At 45.0% G+C, this 20,809-nt stretch overlaps 1 protein-coding gene across 1 annotated transcript in view; it reads left to right on the forward strand.

The window, feature by feature from the left end:
• GRIN2A (glutamate ionotropic receptor NMDA type subunit 2A) overlaps positions 1 to 20,809 on the forward strand; it is a 374,836-nt gene that overhangs the window by 325,083 nt on the left and 28,944 nt on the right. Inside the window, exon 12 of the mRNA XM_041750636.1 lies at positions 10,870 to 11,057. Within this exon, the coding sequence (XP_041606570.1) occupies positions 10,870 to 11,057 (188 nt within the window). The remainder of the gene's footprint in view (positions 1 to 10,869; positions 11,058 to 20,809) is intronic.

Consider the following 20,809-nt stretch of genomic DNA (forward strand, 5'->3'; position numbering starts at 1 on the left):
GCAGTCATCAGGAAAGAAGTTTCTTCTGAACACAACACTTCATTTCCTCCTGGTGTCTGGTGTTCCTACAGTTTGTACACATCGGTGTGCGTGCAAATCCGTGCTGTGCATGCAAATCCGTGCTTTGCTTTTCCCAGTTGAACCTGTACTGTTCTGTTGGACTGTTTTCACATTTAACCACTGGGAGATATTTCACTAAGCGAAAGGAATATTAATTAATTTACCTGGCATTGCTCTGCATTTTCATTCTCCTTCGGCTGGCACTGGGGGCCCCTACAAGAAATAGCTATTTTAGAGAGCTGGCTGATATTATTATTGTAGACCAGTTCGCTAAGAACGCCATCCTCCACCATCTCTCAGACGTCTGCACCATGAATGGTGTTGCTCTAGTCCCCTGGAAGACGTGCTTCTGTCTGGTGGACAGCACAATCCCTGTAACTCCTCGGAGTTTCCTTCTTACTTCGGCTACGCTGTAATTCAGAGCTCAATTTATGATCCACTGTTAGCAGCTGTGGAGAGCTTGTGACCTGAATATCTGCTTCCTGACTCCCCCAAGGCCTTAGCCACTGTCCTACCTCTGAATCTCTGAATTCCCTTAACTCAATCAGATGGCTTTATCCGTTTGTTTAAACCTTATTCTGTTGCAATTGTAATAAACTACCTGAATTCTTCTGAGAACCAAGCAAGGCATTTCTAACAAACAGATAACATTTATTGGGAGCTTACCTACATGCCAGGTACTGTCCTGAATGTTTTGCCTGCATTATTCAAATCTCACAGCAACCCTGTGACACAGCCACTATCATGATTTCCTATTTACAGTGGAGGAAATAGGCAGAGAGAGAGAGAGAGAGTAAATAGCTTGTCTGGGTCACACTTGCTCCAGAGCCCAGGTTTTGAGCCACAATTCAAAATAATAAATATGAACATTCCCGTAACATTGCACAATTAGCCTGCTTCTAATTGCCCACTATTATACAAAACCGAACCAATTTTGTTCACATTTTAACTTTAAAATGTCTTTTGTTTCCTTTGACAATCTTAATGCTGCTTTGAAAGGGGGCAATATTTCTCCTTCCATTGAAATGGGGAGAAGAAATGTAGTCAAGGACAAAACAACCCCCCCCCAAAAGGATATATTTCTTATATTGGGATACACATGGTTCAGAGTTTCTCCCAGAGACCATGAAGAGAGGCAGGAGCTCCCTGGAAGATTCCATCTCCCAAGGGACTGCCTCCTCTTACTGCTTCCTGAACTCACATGGAGACTTCAAATATATGATCTTATTTCATCCTGCTTTGGACTCTGCCAAATAGGCCTTCTCTCCATTTTACAGAAGAGCAAACCAAGGCTCAGGGAGCAGAGGCAACTTGCCTAAGGGTTAAGTGAGTGTCAGAGCTGGCATTCAAACTCAACCCAACATCTCTTTCTACTCATGGATGCTAACTCTCTGCAGGTGAACAATCCTGGGAGAGTTGGATGCCTTTGTCAGGAGGCAGGAAGGCTTGACTGGCGGTTCATGCTCTTGCCCAGGCGAGGGCTGATAAACTTCAGAGATGGGATTCAAACTGGCTCTAGCACTTTTGCCCTTAACCACTATGCTGTACTACTTCTCACTGAAAAATAAATCCTTGTAAAAAATCAAAAATACAGAAAAATAAGTACCCTTTTGACTACATCCCAATCCCAAACCACCACCACCAACAACCCCTCCACACACAACCAGGTAGGCACTATTATCTGTTTGCTAGTACATGCCATTTCTCCTAGACCTTTGTTCTATGCATCCGCATGTATTGACATGTCCACATATAATTATCAATTCATTCTGTGGAATGCTATCAAACTCTATGCAGTATATCACAATTGGATGTTTAATTAATAATATGTTTTGACACATCTTCTGTATCTGTAGGTGTCTTTTGTCTTCATTCTCTTCTGGGAAGAATTCCGTGGTCTACACACATCAGGTCTGTTTAGCCATTTTCCTTTGGGGGCTGTTGGTCACATGGCTGTGATGAGTCCTCTGCACACCTCTGCAACTCATTCTCTAGGAACGATTGCGAGAAGTAGAGTTTCTGACTCAAAGTATTTATATACCTTCTTGAAAAACATTAGTCTTATGCAGCAGATTGATTGGCTTATTTTATGAGTGGACACGTGGTACAGAACATGAACTTTGGAGGGAGAAATAAGTAGCTTCATATCCTGGCTGTGATAATGACCGGCTGTGTGACCATTGGCAAATAAATAACCTCTCTGAGCTTTTACCCCAACTGTACAATCCTGTCCCCTGGAATTAAATGAATTGACTTTAGGGAAAGTGCTCGGCAGTGTATCTTGACACATACTAGCATTTTATCCAATGTTGATCCTTTTTCCATTCTTTCTTTCATTTTCATGGTATTTTTTGATCTTTGGGATTCCCCACCATTGAGTTCTGGTGTGTGACAAGTTCAACAGCATCATTATCACCACCAGCAGTATCGTGTGATGCTTTAAGCTGAGCCCCCTCTGCCGAGGTCCAGCTGTGGGGCCTTGGACAAGTTAATTAACCTCTTAGACTCCAGTTTTCCTATTTACAAAATGATGCTAATTTTGGCTCCTCTGCTTAGGAGAACGTTGCAGGGTTAAATGAGATAGACAAACAACGTAGCGTCTGGCCTCTGGTAAACATTCGAGAGAAGTCTGAACGAGGAACACATTTCTGAACGTTCTTTATAATATGCTATGCGCCATGGAATTGGCAGTTAGCATGATCCCACCCCTTGAGGAGTGTAATCTAAGGAACTCTATATAAAAGGTTTATATTCCAGAAGGAATCAATATTTTTCCAATGTCATGAGTGGTAGGGTGAAGAAGAACAGCATATGCCTAGTGCTTTACAGCTCACCAAGCAAATTTACAGTCGTTACGTCATCCAACCAGCGTATAGCCGTGTGGGAGAGACTGCTTTCCTTCTGGTCAGGTGGAGAACTCAAGGCTTAGAGAAAGACACAGACTCACCCGATGTGCCACAGCCTTGTTCCTCTGACCCCACATCCCACACGAGATGGCCCTGCGGCGGTGTCCCAAAGGCACATTGCTTGGGTGAGTCATGGACCCAATCACGGAGATCCCTGGGCCTCCATTTGCTTATCCGAAGAAGTAAAAGACTGTATTGTGTGTCCTACCAACTCCTTGGACGCAGCTGGTTTGGGTCCAGGGTTAAACTTAACAGAAACAAAGCAGGGATTGGCTGTATTTTTTAAACTGTTTCTTACTTTAGAGGTTAGTAATCAATAGGTAAGGGGTACATCCCAGCTCCCGTGTTTGCTCTCACATTCTCTCTCTTTCTCCATAAATCCATCTGCCCCTGATTTCTCCTTGTCGGTGTCTTTCTGTCTCCCCCTTCCTCATCTCTTTCTCTTTTTAAAATTTTACTTATTTATTAGTGGGGGAGGGGGGGAACCGAAGGAGAGGGAGAAACACACTCCCCACTGAGCAGGGAGCCCAATCCAGGGCTCGATCCAAGGACCCTGAGATCATAACCTGAGCCAAAGGTAGACGCCTAACCGACTGTGCCGCCCAGGCGCCCTCCTCATCTCTTTTTCTGACTTCGTCTTTTCTCGTTCTTTCTCTGTCTTCCTGTTTTGCTCAGTGCCTCCTTCCCTCTGCTTCTCTCCCTCCCTCTCAGTCTCCATCCTTCTCTGCCTTTCTCTGTCAAACCCCTAAGAAAGTTCTCAGTGAAAAAATAAATATTAACCACGGGTCTTTTTAAAACCCAGCTCATAGTGACTATTACCAGCAGATGTGATCAATGCAAGTTAAACAGACAACAGTTAAAAGCACACAGGCTGAGACCTGTTACAGACTCAAAATATCCAGAGAGGACTTGAAACTTCCTCAGGAACTTTGAGTCTCTACACAATTTTGACCCAGGAGAATTGAACTCAGTGGAAATCGTAACCACGTAAGAAGCTCCAAATGGCAGCAGCTATAAGTTGGTAAAGCTGGTTGCGGTCCCAACACTGATCAGTGAATCAAATCCTTATAGAATTTTAAGCACAAAGGAATTGATCCCAGTGAAAATGGTTTCCAGAAATGTAGGAAACAGTTTAGGCTGTGGAGACATCAATTTAGGAATTAGATTAGCTTAATGGAGTTTGCTCTAAAAAAACCCCCAAAAAACAAACAAAAATGCTTCCCTGGTGAAAATGCACCCATGTCCATATAACACTGATTTTACAGCTTGTGTTCACAGACTCAGAGTTCAAATGTGATTCCAGGACATTTTCCTAAAGCCAGTTCTAGGCCATCCTGTGCTGATGGCCAACATGGTCTCTGAGCACGCTGTCTCCTCCCCAACCAGGCACGTCTGAAGGCTGTCATGTCTCAGTGGTCCTGTTTCTTGGGTGCAGAAACACCCCCCACCCCTCAACAGCCTGTGTTCCAGGTGCTGGCTGAGGATTACACTGCCCTTCTGTGCACGGTGATGTTGTCACTGCCATGCCAGCGTCCTGAATTTGCACCTGAATCTCTATAACACCTTCACTTCCGTCTTCATCCACCCAACAGCCACCCCTGGAGAGAGATGCTATTTCCCCATTTTACAGATGAGAAAACTGAACCTCAGAGAGGTCCCATGATGGGGGCCTCCTCCACCAAGTGGGCAAAGAGGGGCCTGGGTGTGCGGACTGGCCCATATGGCTGGCTGATACCTTTCCCTTCTGTGCAAGGCTTTGATGGGACCTTAAAAAGTGCACTCAGTTATCATCAAAGAGATGTTTAATTTTCATGACACTTTAGACTCTAAAACACACACGCACCCGCACGCACGCGCACACATGCCCGTGCACACTCCAGTTTCATTAATTCATCAGAACAAGTCAATGTCTTGTTAAAGCCTTCTTGAATGTTAATGAATGAATAATTAACTTTAACTATATAATTAGCCTTAAATGTGCTGAGACCCCCAGAGAGCATCTGAAAACACGCATAAGGAGATGATGAGCTAAAACCGGAAACTTTTGATTAAGAAACGTCAAGCTGCCTGACGGTACAAGCTCCTTTCCCGAAAGGGGCCACAGCCTGCTTTGTGGAGGGGGCAGCGTATGCGCCCCCAGACCCTCTGGGAGCTGGAAGTGAACTTCCAGGCCATCACCGCAGGTCCAGCAGAGACCGGCTGAAGTAACAGGGTCACATCGACACCACCCGGGAAGCCAGAGCAGCTCTTCAGAGCTGTCGAAAACGCTGGCAGGAAACCACCAGCTGAAAGTCGCGTGGGACACGTGTGACTCCTTACGTTGCTTCTCGGCAAATTTGCAGACAGGAGATCTTATTTCCCCCTCTCGCTCTGAATTACTGTCATTTTTAATCATTTGCTTTCCTTGAGGATTGCCCATGGCAGGGAGAGAGTGACACACCCTCGGCGCCCCCACAAGGCCTGGCGGGGGGGGACGTCTTGCCACCAGTGCGGCATAGCACCAGAGGCCACGGCAAGGCAGGGCGGCCTTCGTTTCGAGCATCAATTCTGTTCTGGTCCTCAGGCTGAGGAGCCGAGGTGTCCTTTCATTTGTCACAAATGTTTGGAGAAGAAATGACCCCTTCTGTGCGGAGCGGAGGCAGAAAGGTGGGCCTGGGTGGGTGCTTTGTCCCCATCACTGCTCTCACACGCACTCCTGGGAGCCTCGCTGGGCCCATGGGAGCAGCTATTATTAAGCTGATGACAGTCATGGGACATGGGCAGGAGCTTGGAAGGTGGAGACAGAGATGGTTTCCTCTTGCAAAGCAGGAACAGGAAACACAGAGCGGAGCAGCATAACTGGCTTCCTTACCTGGGAGGCCAGCCTCCAGCTGACTGCTAGGAGCTCTGAGGCTGGCTCTCCTGCAGAGCCAGCCTTTAATCTGTACTCCTCCAGACTGGGGGGCTGCCAATTACCAGGCTGCAGCCTGATGCATCACTGTCTCCCATGACCTCAGCTCCAGTCCCCCAGATGCTTGTGGCCTAAATTGGGCTTTAGTTTCGGGTGGCTTTCCTCTTCCTTACCCTCTACCCTCACAAGGAGCTATGGCTTTCTAGGCCTAAATATCTCCAGAAGGCAGGCGTAGGCTGTGCTGGGGGCAAGAGAAGGTTTCTGCGGGGGTGACTCTGGCCCTTATGTGGCTGTGCACCTGTTGGGAAAGAGACAAATGAAGCTGAGCTACCCATCAAAGCTCTTTAAACCCCACTGCTCAGCTCTCATCCTGGCTGCTGTTTCCATTACACCAGGCTTGACTTAGAGCTCTAACCACCGTCTGAATTTCACGAGCAATAGACAGAGTTGCCTTTGTTTATGCCACAAGTGTCATGGACATCGTGGTCACAGCGGTTATGTCTGTGGCCTCTAACATCAGACTGTGGAAGTCCAGATGCTGCGGTGACACCTGCAAGCTGGGTGGTGGTGTTGAGTCACCTGACCTCTTAGTGACTCAGTTTCATCATCCGGCAGTGGGGATGGGCAGTAGCACATTCATCCTTGTGCTGGTAGGAGTCAACAGGATGAGATAATGCGTGTAAAGTATCCAGAACTGGATCTGTCACAGAGGATGCGTAGAATGGTGTGGGAAATGCCATAAGCATTGCCATAAATTCCAAATTTGATTGAATGCACCCATATGTTTTGAGCATTTGTTTTGTGCCAGGCGTGGAGCACACTTACCTACCTTCTTTTTACTCCCAAAGCCCTCTGAGGGCAGAGATCGTCTGCCCTGCTTTACAGAGAGGAGACTGGGGCTCGGAAACACAGGCCTCTTGCTCCAAGCCTTTGACCAACAGAGCGCACTCTTGAAGACATTAGCCAGTCTTAGTTTTTCCTTTTTAACAATGGGAACATTTTTCTTTCAATGGAAAAGAGAGCAAGTAGACCGTTTTGAGTCAGAGTGAGGAAGGAACCCAGAGCCTTGCTCCCCGAGCTTTCCCCTGCCCGCTTACAGCTCTGCTGTCCACTGGAGGAGCCACCAGCCATGTGTGACCATTTATGTCAGAATCGAAATTAATGCAATGAAATAAAATTAAAAACTCAGTTCCCTGTTCGCACTAACCACATTTCAAGCGCATGATAGCTGTATTAGCGTAGATCTAGAGCATTTCTTTCAGCAAGCAAGCTGTACTAGACAGTGCTGTCATAGAGAGTTTGCAATACAGAACTTAGAAATAATACTGATGAGCTTCAGGCTGCTTCGTGGAGCTTCCTCCGCTCAGAGACAACATAGGAAAATAATAATAATAATTGTGTATCTTTCCACTGGACTCGCTTTTGTAAAGCACTGTGCAAACAAGCCCTGTCTATCAGAGGGGCTGTGCAAGCCCCAGGATGTTTTTATTTTTTTATTATTCTTTTTAAGATTTTATTCATGAGAGACACAGAGGAGCAGAGACACAGGCAGAGGGAGAAGCAAGTTCCCCATGGGGAGGCAGGACTCGATCCTAGGACCCTGGGATCATGACCTGAGCCAAAGGCAGATGCTCAACCGTTGAGCCACCCAGGTGTCCCACCTCTGGATGTTTGTAAAATGCAGGCATCTCTGACCACTGCATTTAGACCCCAGCTCTCTAGAATCATTGATGAGGGAGAGAAACCAACATCAGGTACTCTACAGCTCTCCTCATGTGCTATCCTCATTTTAGTTCCGATGTGGCCCCGAGACCACAGTCAGCCCATGAATGGCAGGCCCACTGTGGCCACCAGCCCACCCCAGGCACGCCACTTTGTAATTGCTTCGCTCACATTTTTTGTGACTGTCCTCCCTCTGACTTGCCAGCATCTTACTTTTGTAAACTTTGTCGCCTGAGAAAACTTCCTGTTTTCTTTCTGCTCATCTGGCTATTTCTCAGCTAGAGTATTTTGTCATGAAATATGGTAATGATTTGCAGAAATCTGTGCCTGTCCATAAATACTGATTTAAGTTGCCGTTGGGTGACTTTTGTGTGGTTGCCAGGTGCAGTTTTAGAATTCCACCCCAGAAGTGCATCAGTGTGTGGTGGGTTAGCAGGACAGGGAAAGGTTTTACCACACGAATACAAACAGATGGCTTTAATATTTGAATGCCTCTGTGCACAGATATGTGTGTATCTGTTTATTTTTTAAGCAATGAAGAGAAGAAGGTGTGAAGGGCTCAGTAAAACCCGGGCTCCTGGCATCTCCATGGCAATGTTGATATGTTTAGGTATTGACTTTGCAAATACCCCAGCTTCATCAAAAGGACAGATACCATCCATGGCCTGAAGCCTTCAGGATACTCGTCATCTAGCGTCTCAGTGTCCTTGTCAATAGTCACAGAAGGTGACTATTGGCTTGAGGAATCAAAATGCCATGGCTGGATGAGTGTCTCAACAGGCCCAAAGTGACCACCTCATGTCACAGATGAGGAACCCGCAATCCAAAGGAAGGGACTCTCCTGAGGTCCTGTCACCATCCAAATCTAGAGTAGAAACCAGATCCCCTCCTAACTGCTCCTATCACACAGCTCCTGCCATCACATACAAATTACTTTTAACTCCCCATTCCGTATTTCCAAAGCTCTCGATGTTGCTGGCTGTCCAGAAGGCTGTTTCCTCTCGGTTCGTCAGCTCTGGTTTACCATCACCATTAACAATGCTTAATTTCCTTCCCCTTCCGCTTGGATGATCTGATCTCCTTTTAATACTCTCTAAGCATAACACCAAACCTCCAATCCTACAGCCTTGGGAGAAAGGCTTTAGAGTCTTTGTGTTGGTGAGATGAGCCTTGTAGTCTTGCCCTACCTCTCACCATCACATAAACAGAAAAATTAAAATGAAGCGTGCAGCCGCAAACATTCCAAATAGTTTTGTTCCCTTCGGGAGGCCTTCGGCAGCTGTCTCTGAAAGGATGCAACATTTTACCTCCTCTCCCTGCCATTTTTATTTTTCTTTGCTTCACTGTTTTATGTGCTCTTGGGAAAGAAAGAAGAAAGAAAGAAAGAAAGAAAGAAAGAAAGAAAGAAAGAAAGAAAGAAAGAAAGAAAGAAAGACAAAAGAAGAGAAAAGAGAAAAGAAAAGAAAAGAAAAGAAAAGAAAAGAAAAGAAAAGAAAAGAAAGGAAAAGAAAAGAAAAGAAAAGAAAAGAGAAAGGCAGTAGTGTTGAGAAAGTGTCAGGACTGAGTAATCTCCATTTTAGTTTTCCAACCTACTTTAGCTTATCCCCACCCCATCCCTACCTAGTTTTGAGCCATCCATCCCCATGCACAAGGGTGATCACTCCAGCCTTGTGAAATAACTCTAAAAATTGAGAACAAGTCCTCAGGTCCACTGGTAGTGACCTAGGTAATGAATAAGTCACAGCCATGCCATCCAGGGATGATTCAACACTTGCCTTTTGGGGGTGAGAACTGGGCTGGGTCATGCAAGACTTCTGAGGTGATAACATTCGATGTTTTAATCTGCATAGTGATTTCCAGGATGGACACACATGCAAAAATTTATCTCGTCACTTATTGCAGATGTGTTGCAGGTTAATAAAAATAAGCACATCAATGAAGGGGAAAAGGTTCTATGTTTATTGGCATAGAGATACATTCACATGTGATTTGAAATAAGCTTTAGGGGTTGAAACAAGGACACACTGCGGCCCATGGGCCAATCTGTGTTTGTAAATAACCTTTTATGGAACAGAGCTGAATTCATTCATTTATGTATTATCTAGGGCTGCTTTTGTGCTATGTATTCACTGCATAGGTCTACCATAGCAAAGTGCCACAAACGGAGAGGCTTAAACAATGAGACTTTTCCATCTCACGGTTCTGGAAGGCTGGAAGTGTGAGATTAAGGTGTTAGCAGGGCTGTGCTTACTCTGAAGGCACGAGGGTAGCATCTGTTCCGGTCCTTCTCCCTGCTTCTGGTGGTTGCATGGCTTGCAGGGGTCTTAGCTCCAACCCTCACATGGTGGTGGTCTCCCTGTTTGTGCGTTTGTGGTCTGATTTCCTTCTTTATGAGAACACCCCAGCATATGGGGTGGGGGCCTTCCCTTCCCCCATGTGATCTCATGTTAGCTAATCACATCTGCAATGACCTTTTCCCAAATAAGATCATATTCTGAGGTGCTGGGGGTTAGGGCTTCGACATACGGATTTGGGGAGTGGAGGGACCACAGCAACAGAGTTGAATAGTTGTGATACAGACTGTATGGCCCATAAACCTTAAACTGTTTATCTGGTCTTTACAGAAAAAGTTTGCCAACTCCTATTCTAAAAGGGGTGTGCACATTTGCGCACGTGCACGTGCACACACACACACGCATAAGAAATTTGGAAGGCTATTCACCAATGGATTAACAGAAGTTGCCTCTGAATTATGGAATTATCAGGCAATTTAAATGTCAATTGCACTTTTTATATTTTCTATATTATTTGAGTTTCTAAAAATTATCATGTAATAATTTTTGTAATATAAATAGTAAATATGTGTCCCTTGGAAGTAAGACATCATTCCTATTTACTTATTCTGCTTTCCTGCACCCTACACCAAATCTCCTGAACCTTAATGGTTTATTTTGGTCTGATGTAAACCTTTCTAAATAGGCCGCTGTTCCCCACTGTTGGGAGTGCTAAGGCCAAACACTTAGCAAACCAGCAAACTCAACTGTTTACTCACTTGGGCATAAGGATTCTTCATGTCTTTATTTAGCTGCCTCTTGTAACTTGGAGAGAAAAGGTTCTGGCTTTTATCTCCTCATTAAAAATAGATCCTTTTATGATGAGGGGATGGAGTGGCCATGAGTCACCCTGTACAGTGTGAAAGGAAGTGTGTGATGCTGGATCAGGCCTTGGGAGCTGGGCCCCAAAACGGTACCTGGCCATGCCCATGACTCCCTGTTTTTCTTGTCATTGCAGGAAACTGGACGCTTTCATCTATGATGCGGCGGTCTTGAATTACAAGGCTGGGAGGGATGAAGGCTGCAAGCTGGTGACCATTGGGAGTGGGTACATCTTTGCCACCACTGGTTATGGGATTGCCCTCCAGAAGGGCTCCCCGTGGAAGAGGCAGATTGACCTGGCCCTGCTCCAGTTTGTGGGTGATGGTAAGACCTTGGGTGACCCCCTCTCAGGGGACTGGACACCCTTGCACTCTCTCTTGTTGCTGATTGGCTTTCCAATGGATTTTCGTATGATGAGTTTGCTCACTATTTATTGGGTGCCACTCACACGACACCATGGCTTTTTAGGTTGCTTATAATGGAAACCAATTTTAGACAACAAAATTTTCTAAAGAAATTTATTTTAAGGATGCAGAACTGTCTATCTCAGTGAATTTAGGAAAGAGTTGAGCAAATAGGTTTAGAAAAAAAATAAAACAGGAACCGGAGCAATCCTGGAGTATTAATAGCAGGAATTCATAGGTCTTGTACTGAGGCAGTGATTCTCAGTGGGGGCAATTTTGCCCCCCAGGGGGCACTTGGCTATGTCTGGAGACATCTTTGTTTGTCATGATTGGGAGGCTGTTTCCTACTGGCATCGAGTGAGGAGAGGCCGGGGATGCTGGCAAACATCATACAATGCCCAGGACGGCCCCCTCATCTCAGCACACAGAATTGTCTGACCTCAAAGGTTAGTAGCGCTGGGATAGAGGAACCATGATGTTACATGACTTGGCTCTGGCCCTAATCTCTGCTCTCTAGATTCTAAATATCAAATTTCAGAGGAAGGATTCCTGGTGCTTTTTTGAAACAAAGACTTTTTCCTGGACCCATCAGGAGTGCCTAAGGGGTGGGGTTATGTTGTACTAACACAGAGGCTCCTGATATTATCCAGTGGAGGAGTGAAGGAGAAGCAATCTCTAGAAAAGGAACATGAGCAGAAATCCCTTGGGTTTCCACTAAAGCCTACCTGCTTCTCATGCCAAAAGACAGTTTTCACCCCCATGGGTCTTACAGTCTAACGGGACCATGGCATTTAGGGAGCAGTATAGATGCTTGGGTGGACCGTGTCTCCAGCAGCATTGCCTTCAGTCTGCCCTCTGTACTTCCCAGTTGCTGATCTCATTGCATGGAGTTCCATGACATGGTTTTTAGGATACTGTCCTAGCTCAAAAGGCATGTTGGTTTCCTTTGGAATTCCCAACAGTGAGAAAGGTAAAGCAGAAATGGCAGGTTGATCCCGAGAACTTGAGTAAGTGTGAATGGGATACAAAAGCTCAAGCCCAGGGCAGAAGCTGCATGCAAAGGCAGCTGGAGGCCATGTTCAGAGATGGTTGCGGAGTCGTAGCTCTCCAGAGCTGGGAGAGGAGAATCCGGCAACCACTGTGGATCAAACACAACACTGAAATGCACTGACATTAGTGCACAGTGTGGTGTGAATTTGAACCAGGTGCCTATCTCCTTGCAACTTCTCCTCTCTCTGCTCCCAGAATTAAGCCCTAGATTCTCCAAGTGCCATCAAAACATCTAAATGTGTTTTATATTTAACTCCCAAATAAGAACATCTGATCCTCCGAATTCCCTATGGGGCATTTGTACCTTCTTCTGATCATGAGCCATGTTCTCTATTGTGTAACAGTGATTTGTGGCTGTGTCGGTCAGCTCTGGCTGTGAAATCTGAGAGGCATACGCCACTATGCATTTATTTTGCTCATGGGAGTGCAGGTTGAGTGGAGGAGCTCTGTCTCAGGCTGTGGTGGCGTGATGGCTCTGTCCCCTGCTGTGCACCCATGGATTAAAATGTGTGGTGTCTGCCCTGCATGTGTTTATTCTGGGTCTCAGGCCAAGAGGGTAAGAGTCGCCTGGGAGAAGGTCTTTTCTTGCTTATGTCACTGGCATAGAGGAGGATACCTAATCGTACATGTGCATTTCAAGACTCTGCTTTGCCCTGTTCATATCTACGAACACACTTCCATGTAAAGCAAGTCAAATGGCCGATGCCAGAGTAAAGGGATCAGAGGTATACTCTGCCTTTTACAGGAGGAATTTGGAGTTAAATGACAAGGGATGTGGACGCAGAGAAGGGTGGGGGTAAGAATTGCGACCGTTTCCTCCACCTACCACACTGGTCTCCCAAGTCCCCCTAACAGGGTGAATATTCAACAAATGAGTCTTGTTTCCATCAGTAAATACCACAAAATCCTGAGCTTATCCTGACCCGATAACTGGTCAATGAAGGAATGAATGAACAAACACATGCACAGGTGAATGGTCAGTGTTGAAATATACTTCATTTGACAGGAAACTTTTAAATATGATGGATAGCTGTCAAATAAGTGAGTTCTAACTCTATTCCTACTGTTAACTCCTTGCTGTTATTCTGGCAGCATCTGCTATGGAACAGCAACATATTTAGGGAGTGGGATATGCCAGTTACCATATTGTATACATTACCTGTGTTCTTCAATATTCATAATGACTTTATGAAATTTTTTGTTGCTTCTACACATTTTACAGAGGGGGAAACAGAAGCTCAGAGGGCTAGCTAGTAAGTGGTAGGGCTTCTACTTCAGGGGCCTTGCTCTGGAAGCAGGTCAATTATGTAAAACTGCTTCATTTAATTCCCTAGGATGTCTATTGAAGTTGGCTAATTAGGTGCTTGAGATTTATAGATCCTTTAGGAAGGAGTAATTTAGTGTATATCTGAACTAAATCTATTGTCCTACTGACAAAATACTTCTATGAAGTGGGTAATCTTTCTTAGTCTCTGTTTACTCATCTGTGAATAAATGCATGCAGAAATATTTCCCTAATAAGGTTGGTGTCAGGATGAAATGAGAGGATATATGTAAAGAACTTGGACCTGGAAATAGAACCAGCACCTGGAAATAGAAATGGTTCAATAAATGTTAGCTATTACTATCATTTCCATCATCATTATCATGACCATGACTATCATCATCATCACTATCACCACCATCATCATCATCACCACCACCACCATCATAATCACTACCATCATCACCATCACCACCACTATCACCATCACTATCACCATCATCATCACCACCATCACCACCATCATCACCACCATCACCATTACCACCACCCCGACCCCCACCCCCATCACCATCACCGTCACCTCTACCATCATCACCATCATCATTCCCACTACCATCAGAACCAACACCACCATCATCATCATCATCATCATGGTCATCACCACCATCACCAACACTACCATCATTTTATCACCAGCATGATCATCATTCACCATTTTCCACCTCGTTCTCCTCCTCATTGTCCATCCACAACTTCAGTATTCAGTATAGCTTATTTAGTGTTGTATTGGGTATTGGTGCTAAGAGTATCATGGAAACAACACTTATGATGCCAAACACAAAATGTCCTCTTTGTGGCAAATAAAAAATACAAAGTAAAGGCATCCAGATAGGCCAGAAGTGTGTTCCTTGTACTAGCAGAGCATCTAAATTCATTGCTTCCCTGGTCAGACTGTAAGGATTGGGAAACGTGTCTTCTCAGCTTCATCTTTAGAGACCATCTGGAAGCAAAGACATTGGAGAGAAAATGACATTGCTCCAGGGGGTGTCTTAAGATAATCTTCCCGGAAAGCCATGTCCAATTCTGAATGTCTCTCTAGGAGTAAATACATGAATTAACACAGCTGCATAAATATTTCACTTATCTTATGCAGCTTCAGCAGGATTAATTATGCTCTAAAATTAGACCTGTAAAGAGCACAGTGCTAAGCAGTACCTAATTATTATTCATCCTCTAGAATGGAGTGTTTATCTCTTGTTATAGAGTAGCTTCAGTGGACGATTACGAGTCTAATGAGTGTCAAAAGTATAAAAAATTTTCCTAATGAGCTGTATAAATATAACCTTTGAGTGGAGTGTTTGGTTATTGGGAGAACCTCTTACATGAAGCCTGCCAGGCATTTCCCTAGGAAAAGGACTGTTGATTTCTCTAACACAGGATCCCAGTAAGACCTTACCTTCCTTGTCTAATTGTTGTATCCTTTCTCAGATAGTGGAGTGCCCCATGGGGATCTTCAATTCTTAGTACTTTAGTAACAACACTCATGGGTACTTTTCAGCACTGATCACCAGTATCCAACATTTACTGAGAAACATACTTTCCTAGACGCTGATGTTCCAAGAAGGGGATATCATGGTCCTTTTCATCTCTCCTTCAAGGAACTTACAGTCACGTTGATTGGCAATATATAAACTTAAAATATCTCATCTCAAAATATGAACATATTTAATAATAATTCGTATGTGAATTCATATATACATATATGTGTATATATTCTTATCTTGGATAAGTGAAAGAGGAATCAAGGAGAAATATGAGATACAGGGTTTTTTAATGGAAAGATGAAAAGGTAGAGTAAGTCATAAAGAAAAGTAAGATTTCAATGAAGAATAGAATGGGCCAGAGTTCATAGAGTGTCATTCATTACTTTATCCAGTAACCAGCAAATATCTATTGAGTATCTGGTATCTCCCTGGCACCTAACAGGTGACACTTGAGTGAGAACATAAAGAATGAGTCAGTCTGGGACCTAAAAAATGGCATTTCCAGCTTCAAAGTTCAGGTTGAATGGGAAATCTGTTAGGTCCCATCAATCGTATGGATTCTGTTATTTTTTTTAAATGTGATCCTGGGATTTGAAGAGACAGAAGGAAGACATAGAGGTTAAAGTTCTTTTGGCATATAGAGGCCAAAAAAAAGAAATTGAGGAGAACAAGGGTGTATAATAATATTATTCAGCAGCAAATGATGCTGAGGAAAAGGAAGGAAATAATTGTTTTTGAGCCTGTACTCAGTGGCCCAGTGCAGTGCCAAGTGAGTCACAAATATTCTTACCAATGCTTCATACAGTATTCTCAGGTACATATTATTTCCATGTCACAGAGCAGGAAAATGAGGCCCCATTGGGTTAAATGAGCTACAGCACAACTTTTACACTGTAATGTCAACAGGAATCACCTGGGGATCTTGTTAAAATGCAGATTCTGTTTCAGTCGGTCTGAGGATGGAGAGCCTGAGATTTGGCATTTCTAACAAGCTCCAGGTGATGCTGATGCTGCTGGTCTCTGGAAAACACCCTGTATGGATTTTTATAGTTCACGTAACTCCAGTTCTGATCGTCTTTCCATTAAACCATGCTCCAGGGAAAAAAATCTTGGTTGCTAGTGGCCAGATCACCTTAGCTATAAATAATATGCTCCAGCATCAAGAAGCATTTAATCTTCCTCTTTGTACTTTGCTCAGTTTTCATGGTTGTTGGTTTATTTTTAAGCCCAGAAATACATTACTTGTCCCCGGTAGCTCATCTGAATTCAGTGGACAAATAAAACCAAATATATGTATTTATCATAGATCTTTATACCTTTTTTATATGCTAATATTATATGAATAGGGTGACTAACTCAACCCATTTTGCTGGGACTTGCTCAGTTTAAAACTAGTTAGTGACCCCAGTTATATCCTATTTGGGTATATATGAGTATCATACGGTAATATTTGAAAAATACTATATATGTCATTTCAGTTGGATAGGTACTCTGGGACCCTTTGCAACTTTGCAAGCAACCATAAAGACTCCTCCATTGATAACAAATTGGAAGGGACCTAACCCTCTGCTCTTGTATTAATAAGACACCTTGCTACCATAGACTCTAGAGCTTTGGAAAGCACCACTCCAGGATAACAATGCTAATGCTCACAGATCTTGGAGTGGGGAGTGCTGGAGGGGAGAAGCCCACTCCCTGCTTCCAAGTGAGTCAGTGTTAACAGTTCCTGATTGCTTTGTTTGTTGACCTCTCTTTCACTGAAGCATGCAGGATGGCTCTTGGTGGTGAGGGACCCCATGCTGCTGGCCAGAGAGGAGAGCGTGTGATTGCAGAAGCTCTTTGTGTCTCTAATTAGGATTCTCATAAATTGCTCTGAGCCACTGGATGGGTTGCTAATATCCTCCTCACTGCCCAACTCCAGCTTCTCAGCTTAATATCTTTGGGCTAATGTCTGAGACTCGGGGAGAGCTGGACATGCCTGCAGCTTGGGTGGTGATAACTTGCCCATGCCTCCACTCCGAGGCTGGGCTCCTCCCTAAGTGGCCTTTGCAGCCTGTCTTCCGGGGCTGGTTTAGGAATGTTTGGCAGTGTTGGCTGAGGAGATCACTGGGGAGCTCGTAAATGTTTTCTTCATTCCACTTTCCACAGTGTCTGCAGTTCTACTACTTGGAAGTTTTCTCAGATAAGCATGGAATCTTCCATGCAACTCCTTTAAAAATGAAATTCCTGGGCACGTAGGTGGCTAAGTCAGTTAAGAGTCTGGCTCTTGTTTTCGGCTCAGATCATGATCTCAGGGTTGTGAGATCGAGCCCCACGTTGGGCTCTGTGCTGGGCGTGGAGTCTGCTTAAGATTCTCTCTCTTTTTAAAAAAAAAAATCCTTATTCTATCTCCTCCTAAACCCATTTCCCAATTCGGTATCTGACCTATCCTTCTGTCGATGCCTTCCTTTAAGATTTCCTTAAAGATCACAACTTTACACTAAAGTTTATAAACCGTGAACCCCTTTAGCTCTATGCTTACAGTGTTCTTGTGCCATTTAGCAAAGCCTGACCGGTAACAGGGAAAGATGGAAGGTTCTACAACTTCCAAGCTGGATGATCTTGGGCAAATTAATTTCTCTGAGTTCCAGTTTTCTTATCTCTATGTTGGAGTTGTTTGGGGATTAAATGTGAAAGCAAACAGAAAGAGCCTGGTGTTTAGCACGTATTAGATGCCCACTCACCGCTGTCCTCCCCTTGTCCCTGACCCACCAAACCCACCAAGGGGCACTGCGTTCTCAGTCCCTAGAGGGCGGACACTATCATACCCATTCTTGTTCCCCTTTTGTCTCCCTTAGGACTCACTACTGACTTTGGTACACAGTACGTGCTCACATGGAACACATGGATGAATGGGCAAACAAATGGACTCGAAAATGCCACGGGTGCATGTTTGCAGGGCTTATTCCAACAATTAAATATCTTCTCTGATGAAGGGGACGTCATTTCCTTTAGGAAGGACACGAGATGTCCCTCTAGGGAGAGGGACGCAGGGAAGTAGTCACTAATTCACTGTCTAATCTGAAAATCTACCCAAGCCTCTGAGCCCTGGATTCACTGTAAGACAGAAGCACAGTCTTCCACTGTTTATTCTCCGTGCTCTTGTAGTCAAATATCGGATTTGCGTTTTCTTTGTAACGTGATTTTCTAGGATGGGTATAACTGGCAAGATTATGTATTTCCTGGCTTTTAGAATTGCAATGCATCGTAAATGGTTACCAAGTTTACCGTCTCTGAGTCAAGCAGGTAGACAGGAAAACCAGTGTTTTCCTCTGGGTTTGGCAAAGTATGGCCCTGGCTCAGACTCCAACCACTGCCTGTTTTTGAAGAGAAAGTTTTAGTGGGGCACAGCCACATCCATTCGCTCAGGAACCACCTGTGGCTGCCTTCAGCCTGCACCGGCACAGTTGAGTGGCCGCGACAGCCACTGCGCCACCTGCCAAGGTCCAAATATTTGCAGTCTGGCCCCTCATAGAAAATGTGACGGCTTCTGTTCGTAGGCTGTCTGGAGAGAGACAAGGAGGGCAGAGAAGGCTGGAAAACCTACGCTGTCCAGTTCTTCTAAGGGATGGGGAAGGAGCAAGCCTGATGGGGAGGAGGAGGAGGAGGAGGAGACAGAGGAGCGGAGGAGAGCAGACCAGAGGGAGGTGTGTAGGGGCCACCCGGCAGGCAGGACTCAGCCTGGGCGTCCACAGATCTACAGAGCAATTAGCCTCGGTGCAGCAGAAACTGGAAAAGTCTGCAAGCCAGTGGCCACCCTATCTCAGCTGGCTCAGTGCTGGAGTGAGGCATAGACCCCCGGCTGACTCACTTCTGCCTCCGAGGCCTCTTAATCTGTCTCCCGCTGCTTCCCTGCTAGCAGTTCTTCGTGACATAGGTCCCCGTGTCCTTGGATGACTCAGCAGCACCCTATTGCAACCAGCAGCCTCAGCCCATTTAAAGAGATAAACGCCAAAATAAGGACTGGAGGGAGGCGGGGTGGGGCAGGGGGGAGAGGAGGTGCCCATGATCTGAGAGGCCCCATGTGAGGGGCAAAGACGGTTTCCAGTTCTCCAAAGGGAAGTTGTTCAGCAGCCCCACTGATCACTGTTACCGACATTCATAATAAGAGGGGCACTTGCAGAGGGAGGGATAACTGGGGGTCACAGAATCATCTCTGTCTCTGTGTTAATTCATTCAGTCTTCACAATGGTTAGGTGGCGTGAGCTATGATCATTAAGCCCTGTGTGCAGATGAGGAAATTGAGTCACAGGCAGGTTAAGTAAGGTGTGGCTGCTAAGGGGTAGACATGAAAGATTGGGACGTGGTCAAAGGGGCCACAGGGTCTTTGCTTTAACCACGATGCAGTATTGTTTCTCCTTTGCTATAACCCTCATAGCCGTCTCTCTCTGTCTCTACCTGGAAAGGGTCAAAGCTGCAATTTACATGCAGATTGGTCCGAATCCAGATTCACTGTTTGTTCCTCCTTTTGCTGAAGAATCATCAGTCTCCTGCAGATGATTCTGGGCAGAATTAACTTGGCAATAGAGGCTGAGGGTGGGAGAGCAAGTGACCCTATGCTTTTTCCCATTTTTCCATGGAGGAGGAGACTTGTCCATGCCCCAGGCCCTGGCACCATGGGAACAGGCTCAGCCTAATTTTTGAGATCATGCAGCCCTGGCAGTTTGGGGAAAACTCTGGACCCAGAAGCCAAAGATGAGAAGGAAGGAAACAAGGACAGAATGTAATTAAGAGGAGTCAGATGTTTGGCCCCGATACAGGCTCGCAGAGCGGCCTCTCCAGGTTCACAAAGACCATCCCCGGTTGCCGGAATTGCTTGTTCCCCACAGAGCTCCTCCGAGCTGCATAATCCTCAGCATTTCAGAAAATTATTGTTCCCTGCTAAACGTGTTTTAATCAAATTGAGACTTCAAAGGCAGAACTCACAGTTTGGTCTGAGCTAGGCTACTCTATAAATCACAAACTTTCTAATCAAGTTAGCGAGACCGGGTGCCATTGACAAAGCCCCCCTGATTTATTAACCCAGTTGTTCATTCATTCATTCACTCTGCCTCTAGACGTTCATTCAACAAAGAATAACTGAGCAGCTTCTAAGCTCCAGGTGGTGGGATATAAAAATGATTAGAGGCTCCCGCTCTATTTGCCCCGAATAGTTTCCTTATAAAGTGCTTGTGGCACATCTGTGTCCATCAGACTCACCTGGAGAGCCTGTTGAAAATATAGATTCCTAACTTTGACCCCATGGTGGCATTTTTTTTTTACATACCCTCTGGAATATCCTAATACCCAGTAAGATTTAAGAGCCACTCCTTAGAATAACAGTATTTAGCACTTAGAAGCATTATTCTCTGATTACCAAGTACTGGACACAAGTGCCAGTGGCCAACAGATCACTCATTTAGGGTCCATGAAATTGCATCTTTATCCTGAGTTTTATCCACTCTCCTCTCCCAAGGTTCTTAACTAGCTTTCCATATCGAGAGGATATGTGGAGATTGTGAAAGCCCAAGAGAGAAATCGTGTGGAACGTGTAAGCATCAGCTGGCACAGCTCCCACAATAAGGAACAGAGGTGATGCTCTTTGCAGATGACTCTGACATCCACACACCAACCTCACTTCTACATAGAATGGCAGCTTTGATGCCACAACCCCAAAGAGGGTGATGACCAGTGACCACTTTGATGCCCCCAGCAACCAAGTCACTTTGACCCTCCTACGACCTAAAAACTATGTCCATGGCACACTATTCATTCAGAAATGAAATGCTTTGA

The sequence above is a fragment of the Vulpes lagopus genome, chromosome 3, assembly GCF_018345385.1.
Source record: "Vulpes lagopus strain Blue_001 chromosome 3, ASM1834538v1, whole genome shotgun sequence".
Classification (NCBI taxonomy): domain Eukaryota; kingdom Metazoa; phylum Chordata; class Mammalia; order Carnivora; family Canidae; genus Vulpes; species Vulpes lagopus.